Here is a 9041-nt window from a genome sequence, read left to right on the forward strand (position 1 = left end):
CTAATAGCGAATTCGGTTGCTTGCACTAGTGTGCACTGAGTGCGCACTAAGGCTTGTTCATAGTATGTTATTATATTTAAAGATTGTCTTAAATAATTCTCAAATAAATTCTCAAATATTTTTAACCATAATATGATATGTATAACATCCGTACGAATCATTTTATTAGTTAAAATGTTTTTAAATATGTATTTAAGACACGATCTTAAATATAAGAATGTACTGTAAACAAGCCTTAATGCGCACTCAGTGCGCACTAGTGCAAGCTACCGAATTCGCTATAATACGACGTAAATCGTGTGTGCGTGTGTGTGTGTGCGCGCGTGCGTGCGTGTGTGTGTGTGTATATGTAATACGGGAAAATATCAGTATTTATCAGTAAAGTTTTCATACATGTGGCATTTCTTTAAAAAGAGAAATACATAGTTTAATAAAAAAATAATATTCTACAAGATTGTAATTTACAAGTTATTGATATCTACCATGAGAAATGCACAATAATATTCAATTGTATTTGCAATATTCAAGTATAAAATATTGAAACAAGACAAAATCACGAAGGAACGAAATTTTATTGTTTACACAGTGTTCATAAAAATCTCTAAACAAATGCTTTAGAAAAATGCAAGTAATTGTATTATAGCAATAATAAATTAAAGTATTAACGATAAATTGTCTGTTATTAACAATGTTATATGTCGCAAATCCTCGAAGTTTATGTCGTGCTTTAGGTAACTGTAAATATATTTATATAAATTCTTAAAGAATTACATTTTCCGACTGATAGTTTACAATATTGAATCTTTCTTCATTGCAAACGTTAATGTATATTCATATAGAATATATGTTTCTGATAGGCACCTCAATGCTGAATATAGAAAACATCTATGATAAATATACAAATGCATACGATATCGCACATATCGTGCGAATTATACTTGCAATATAAACCTTGTATTATTACAAGTTTCTATCTGATACAAATAAATTATTCTTTAGCCTATCTATATTCTTTAAGATTCTGTAGACTCTTGTTGTTCGAATTTAGGATACTTGGCTTCTACTTCCGTCCAAGTAATCCTGCCATAGGAAAGATCTTTCACGACACCAGGCAGCTCGTCCAACTACGGTTAAAAAATTCGTTTTTCATGTTAGTAATAATAATTAAAAAATAACATTGGTATATTTTACTTATGTACTCATTAATATTATAACATACTTGTTAAAATGTCACTAAAAATGTAAGCACTATCAATTCAACATTAAATTGCAGTTCTTTATGACTCGTAAAGTGTCATAAAGATTAGGTGTGTTCAGAACAGAGAAAGAGCTGCTTTGCAAATGTTATAAAATTCGTCAATCAGAGTGATGTATGCCTTTCATTTTATCTGAATCTAAAAGCATATACCAATCAGATTCACGAATTTTACAACAGTTACGAAGTAGCTTTCTCTAGTAAACACAGCCATTAATTTGCTATAGCGAATTAGTAATTAGATCTTTCGGATTGATTACGATTCCAAGCATCACAAATTTCATATTTTTCATTTATTAAAGTAAAGTGAATATACATACGTTTATTCTAACTTGTCCCATGCTATCTCTGTCCCGCAGCGTCGCGCTGTGCGGTGTCTTCAGAGTGTCGAAGTCGATGGTGATGCCGAATGGTATTGCTATTTCATCAGTACGAGCGTACCTGCGTCCTATGCTACCTGAAGAATCATCCACTTTGTGTGATACGTCCACTCTCGTAAGATCTTGTGCTGTTACCGACAAAATCAAAATTGTCAATACATAAAAACCAAGTATTGAACACGAAGAACATTCTATCAGAACAACGCAATAGATTCAGGAAGTATTACTTTACATAAAAATATAACGCATAAGTTCAGAAAGTATCACTTACATAATTTCTTGACGAACGGCACGAATTCGTCATTGCCACTGAGAGGTAATACCGAGCACTTCAACGGTGCTATCACAGGTGGCAAGGCGAAGTACGTTCTCTTTTCGTCGCCCTCTCTCGCCCGGAAGTTATGCTCAAACAGAGCGTACATGATCCGACCGATGCCGAAAGAAGGTTCAACCACTGACGGCACGATTTCCTCTACGTGAACGGTCTTTTGATAACGCTTTACTTCTATCATATCCTTAGTGATCCTTACGGTGTTGTCGGACAACGCAAGCTCGTACTCGCCGTTCTCGTTGAGGGCCTTCTCCAAGGACACGATCTGATCCTCGCTCAAGGCCGCTAACGCGTTTTGCACGGCTTTGCTGTCCTTCCTGAACGTTTTGCCGATCACCATTTTGTTCGAAGCGACCTCGCAAACGTTCACAGTCTTCGGAGCGGGTAACTTCTTCTCCGCTACCAGCTTCACGCCGGTGGCACGAGTATGTTGCGTCAAATCGTATGCGGAACGATCCGCGCAGCCTACGCACTCGACCCAACCGTAGGAAGTGAGACACTCTGCGTCCCAACAGTCGCAGGCATAATGTGCCATCTCGTTGCTCATGTGCTGGCGGAAGCGTAGACGATGCGGGTCCACGCCGACCTTCAGTAAGAACTGATGAATTCGCACCATGAAGTAGCCAAGCGTCTCGTTCGCCACGAGACCGGACGCCACGGCCTCGCCTATAGTGATGTGCTGCGCGCTCTTGCCATCCATCTGATTGCAGGCGGAGTATAGCAGCATGCCGATGTCCTTGACTGCCTCAAACTTAGGGTGATTCTTGTAGTTGGGATCACAGAAGTGTTCGATCTCTGCCATGGTAAACTCACGGACGCGTATGAGACCGGATCGCGGCGAGATCTCGTTCCTGAAGGCGTTGCCAATCTGCGCCACTGCGAAAGGTAGTCGCTCCTGGTTGAAATCTAACAGTCGTTTGAAGTTTACAAAGATACCTTGAGCTGTCTCCGGCCTCAAGAAGCCTTTGATGAGACCGGTTGGACCAATCTGTGTACCGAACATCAAATTGAATTCTATCGGTTCCGTCAAGTCGTTACCAGATACCGGCGACTTCATGCCGTACTTCAACAAGATCGCAGCCATCTCGTCTTTTGTCATGCCGTCTAACTTGACGACAATGTCTCTGCACTCCTCGCGAGTCTCCTCGTCAGTCTTCTTGTCGCAAATCACTTTCTCCAAGTGCGCTTTGATCAGGTGATCCAGCCGAAAACAATCGCCGGTCTTTACGTCCTTCACCATCAGGTCGGCAAAGCGTTCCACGTGGCCGGACGCCTTCAGCACTGGCTCGGGCGTCAAAATGGAACAGTCGACCTCCAGCATCTGTTCCTCTAGCACAAAGAAATTCCTCCAAAAATTTATCAAGTTAGTCTTCAACGAGCAGCCCATAGGTCCGAAATCATATTGACCTGCAACACCGCCATAAATCGCGAACGATTGATCCAAGAAGAATCTACGCTTTAAGAGATCTTCCATTCTCGCTCTGTCAAACGTCACATTGTTGGAAGCCAGAGAGAGTTCCTTATCTTCTAGTATTTTCTTGCGTAGCTTTAATTCTGCTACAGCTTTTTTAATGTCCAACTCTGGTGCACCGTCAGACTTCAGCTTCCGTACATAATCACCCTGCAAATACACAAAAAATATGTAGTTATATATAAGAAAAGTATAATGTTCAGTTACAAAAGATAGCATTACATGTACATCTTAACTTACATATTAATGTTTTGGATAATCAATACAGGAAAGTTTTCTTAAAAATTCATCATAATTTTCCATGATGCTTGTTTCATAAAAAATTATATTTCATGTTATTTTTCACACAAGAATATAAGATATAAGTAATTTAAAATATAATTCTGTGTCAAAAAAAAAAAAAATATATATATATATATATATATATATATAGAAAATAAGATTTTTCATATGTTTAAATATAGCAGATTCAACTATATTAATTTTTTGTTGAACACACTGGTTAATTTGATTGCAAAGATTCTGTGAAAAATAATTGGGAAAGGACAAACCCTCTGCACAGTCACACACGTTTATATTAATATGCAAAATACTCTTATTAAAAAAGGTGTCAAATTTCACAATACTAAATACTAGATAAAAAATATTCATAATTAAACTTATATAAGATTGGTTAAAATATTCAAAGATCTTAATTTCTTATCAAATATTAACACTGACAATACTGTACAATACTGTACATTTCTTTCAAATGAAAAGATTAAAGAATATATAGTTATATCTGAGAAAAAAATTATTTTTTTCTCAGATATTTTTCAGTTACATGTAATAATGTTACATGTGCATCTTAACTTATATATTACTTTTAGACAATTGATAGAAAAGTTATCTTAAAAATTCATCATAATTTTCCATGATACATGTCTCATAAAAGACAGAATTATATTTCAGATTGTTTCTCAGAATCATAATCTAAAATATAATTTTGAGGAAATATACAGTTACAGACAAATATAGGTTTGTCACATATGTAAATATAGCACATTGAACTGTATTAATTTGTTTGTTAAATGAACACAGCCTGCACTGATTTTATATTTTAATTGTGAAAACTCCAAAGCTCCAGAGAGAATAACTAAGGAGAGACACAAGTTCTCTGCAGTTATACAACAACTGATACCAATGTTTGAAATACTCCTATTAAATAGATTTTAAAATATTAAATTTTACAATATTAAATGTTAAATATTATTCATAAAAACAAAGGTTAGTTAGAATATTCTGAAAACTTGATGTCTGTGATCAAAGCATCACTGATATTACACTGACAATATTACAAATTTCCTTTGAAAAAGTAAAAACAAAATTTCTAATTTCCATCCATATGGCACTTACTTGTTCCTTAACATTCGCCCGGAGCGGTGCCAGAACTTCCTCGACCTTAGGATCCGTCATGTTGAGCACGAGAGCAATCTTCAGTTTCCTATTCGCCTTCCTGGTGCCCCACCGGCTAAAGTCACGTAGACTAGCGGTAACAGTGATATTTCTGACAGGTTGTTTCGCGAGAGGAACTTTACTGGACACGTGGTGCGCCGCTATCCTATACACGACGTGACATAAACCGCGCTGGAAAAGATGCATTCGTAGAGGAGAATGCGCGTTGCAACTTTCACATATTCACTGTGCCATGCGTTCGCCAGGGCCGTTTCATTATTCGAAGTAGCCTGGAGCACCTCGGACATACGTTCTTTTCTTCAGTGCAGGAAGTGCAAATAAGTGCAGTCAAAACGAACATGATGTCTCTGGGTGCTTTCCAATTGCTTAACACTCTTGACACACACGTACACAAAACCAGTTTATTGGTCACATATTATCTAAAATATCTTGTAAAATTTTTACCTTGATTTGCTTTGTTCCAATTGGTCAAGTTCCAATCTTTAATCGTCAATCATCAATCGTCAATCGCTAGTGTGATTTGACCTTAAGACGTAACGTAAAATTGACAAATCATGTTGAGAATCGTCAAATCGTAAGGTCGCCATTTTTATGAATACTCAATCGTAATTGGTCAATTCTTATGTTACGCTTACGGTAAAGCGTCTTCTACAATGGCAGTAGGAGTAGTAGTAAGAAATAAGCAGTAAGTAAATAGACCAATCACAATCGATTATTTTTGAAACGTGAGAATGGAATTGGTCAATTTGCTTACTGCTTATTTCTTACTACTACTCCTACTGCCATTGTAGAAGACGCTTTACAGTTAAGCCCGTATCAGACTATAGATTAGGATTGAGATTGAATTGAAATTTAGCCAATCAGAGCAAAATTCACTAAGCTCAAGTTTGGTGAACTTTGCTCTGATTGGCTAGTTTTTAATTCAATCTCAATCTTAATCCGTAGTCTGATACGGGCTTTACAGTTGCAGTAACAGGCAACCCACCATACACAGTTCTTCGCTTGTGTGCGTTGCGCCGCACGCACTATAGTTAAGGTTATCACACACAAAATTCCGTAAGAACTTAAATCGTAAGCGTAAGGAACTCAACCAATCCCAATCGAATATTCGGTTCTTCGTAATAATGGAAGGGTTACGAAGGGCCGAGTGCTCGATTGGGATTAGTCAATTTCTTTACGCTTACGTTTTAACTTCTTACCGAATTTTGTGTGTGATGGTCTTTACGCGTACTTGGTCCCACATGTGGCAGCTCTGGGCTGCGTTCGAAAACGTCACCCAAGTGTACCCGTTATGTTGGAGTGAGCGAGATACAAGAGTGAGATAAAAAGAAAGGAAGAGTACTCGAGTGACGTTTTCGAACGCAACCTGGTAGGAGCACGTTGGAGTATGCGATGCGAACAAACCTTAAGCACATATCAGACTACGGATTAAGATTGAGATTGAATTGAAAATTGGCCAATCAGAACAAAATTCACCAAACTTTAGCTTAGTAAATTTTGCTCTGGCTAAATTTCAATTCAATCTCAATCTTAATCCGTAGTCTGATACGGGCTTTACATATACTATAGCACTTCTAGTAATAGAATAGCACTTCTAGTAATAGAAATCCGGGTGGGGAATTTGAACGCAGCCCAGTATGGTTAGAGATCAATGATACGAATTAAGACTGGTTTATGATGGCCGTAATCCATTACTTATGCCGGAACCGTAAAAAATTAACCAATGACAGTCGATTATTCTTCTATAATTCGACTGTAATTAGTCAGTTTTTTACGGTTCCGGCATAAGTTAACAGATTACGGCCATCATAACCAGCCTTTATGATACCTTATGGCTTCTGCACACAGGACGCTTGTCGCGCGGTAAGAAACGACGCGGTCAATTAGCATACCGATTTTCCATAAAGCCTATTCTACAATTGCGTGAACGCGGTTGTAAGTAGTTCTAAGTGATTACGACAACCAATCAGAGTAAAGCAATCAGTGAATAAAACATTCGGATTGGTTGACTCTTACGTTCACGACTACGCTTACGCAATTGTAGAATGGGCTTAAGAGCTAGAAGCTCACTGATGACTGCCTCTTTTCTTGTTGCACGACACATTTTCACCAATTGAATTTGCCAATAGATACGATACGCTTGTTGGTTCATTTTTAAGGACATAGAGGCGTTGCGCACGCAAGAATCAAGGAGAACCAACCTGTGGCCTTTCTCATTCTTTTCTATAGCCATAAAAAACTTATTTTAATTTCATGTGAGTATTCATAAATTTAAATCATAATTTCTAATTATTTGCTCTTTTTAAAATAGCGAACTTCTGACATATTAATTAATAGCTCAAATTGACAGAATAATGGAATTATCAGTGTAATATAATGTTAGTATATACACAATTCGTTATTTTATATATTATTATAAAATAAAATTTACTCCCTCTAAAGTTTACTTTATGAAAAATATCTAATAAGATTTATTTGCGTTCACTACAATGTGATAATCTTCTCGGAAAGTTAATATTCATGATTATAGTTAAACAATGTATATTGTAGTTGAACTAATATAGCTCAGCACATATATGTATAAGTACCTATCTATAAAATATTTTTAATCGCTCGCTTTAGAAAATCACATACATTGATATCTTATGATAAAAACATCACGAAATAAAATACAGTCATTCACGAAACGGCGCTATAAATCTTCAATTATTCGCTTTAACAAAAAAAAAACAGGCCCGTTTAATTCATCGAATATTTTTATTGGTGAATTATTTTATCTCGTCTCGTACACCATAAAGCGCGGTTTATAGAAAAATTACAATGACATCAAACTTGTAAACCGCAGAAATAAAAGAGATTGCGACACTAGCGCGATTATTCTTTTTTGACAGCAAATTTATCATAACTTTTCAATAAACCCAGCTTGCGTGTAACATATATTTAGCCATCTTAATGTGTACAGACGAAAGGAGTGTGTCCAGAAAATACGGACCTATGAGTTAAATACAGTTTTGGTCATATTTAAAACAAATACTATGTAAAAAACAAGTATATATAGGCTTCATTCTTCTCTTTCTCTCTCTCTCTTTTCTTCTCTCTCGTTCTCGCTTTGCGCAATAGTAACTTGATCAAAACAATTTTCATCAGTGTAAACAATTTATTTTACATAATAGCAATACTCCGACATCGAAAAAAGCAATAATGGCTAATGTATAATAATAAATAAAGTATGAAAAGTAAATAATGGGTATTTACAAGTATGTAAATGGCAGAGAAGCTACAACAGAGATGAAATAATTGTGTTTTGACAAATATGTGAACTGTTCGTTCTGAAAGTCATGCAAGTCAATCCTGAAAATTTATTTAAAGCGCACACATTAATCCGTATTTATGCCTCATTTTTGTAAATTCAATTCTTAAAATAATATTATTAGTCATTCTATTCATATTCATTGTTATTGTATTTATCGTCAAATATTGAATATCCAATAACAGTTTAATATTCACGACTCACATTTGACAACAAGTGATATAACGCTGAGAGAAGATACAAATGTACAGTATATTATCTTGATGAAATCGAATGCGATTTTCAAAAAGTCCGCAAAGAAGATTGGAGAGTAGAAGTTTGCCGCGTGTAGCACTAAATACGCTCATATATCAAATGTACACATAATCCACAAATTTTTACAAACCCCATTGTTTATTACCAACATGCACCCCGAAACAAATCAAGAGACACTGAGAGAGAAATTACTTAATTATCAAAATAATTCCTGTCGTGCTTCAGCACTCTCTCTCATACTTCAGGCAATTCACATATCTCAGCCTAATAATATCAATAAAAACCAATCTATTTGGAGTCGAGCTAGGCCGTTATTCTTGAAATAGTTGCGTATACGTAAATTTTACTGCGCACGTTTAATCATACCATAAAATAGCTGCGCAATGAAAATTATGTATACGCAAAGATTTCAAGAATAGGGGCTCTGGACTCTGTAATTCGTCTGAAAGGTGGAGAAACGCGCTGAGAAATAACAAAAATTATTCTGACAATTGAGTCATTTCGGTGTGTATCTCGATCATAAACAATTAAATCAAGAAAATAATGAATTCTTCATTTGTACATTTAATAACTTTCGACTTATG

The 9041-nt window shown here is 36.0% G+C and overlaps 1 protein-coding gene across 1 annotated transcript; it reads right to left on the reverse strand.

Annotated features, from left to right (window-relative positions):
• Nucleotides 1-552: 552 nt before the first annotated feature.
• On the reverse strand, nt 553-5165 carry LOC116847471 (glycine--tRNA ligase). Its single transcript, XM_032822501.1, has 4 exons — nt 4833-5165; nt 1907-3587; nt 1576-1763; nt 553-1124 (listed from the first exon to the last, which is right to left on the reverse strand). Exons 1-4 carry the CDS (start codon nt 5076-5078, stop codon nt 1014-1016), a joined length of 2226 nt encoding a protein of 741 aa, XP_032678392.1. The 5' UTR covers nt 5079-5165; the 3' UTR covers nt 553-1013.
• Nucleotides 5166-9041: the final 3876 nt, after the last annotated feature.

Source organism: Odontomachus brunneus, unplaced genomic scaffold, assembly GCF_010583005.1.
Source record: "Odontomachus brunneus isolate Ranch 3 - 2012 unplaced genomic scaffold, Obru_v1 Obru_scaffold_078, whole genome shotgun sequence".
Lineage (NCBI taxonomy): Eukaryota > Metazoa > Arthropoda > Insecta > Hymenoptera > Formicidae > Odontomachus > Odontomachus brunneus.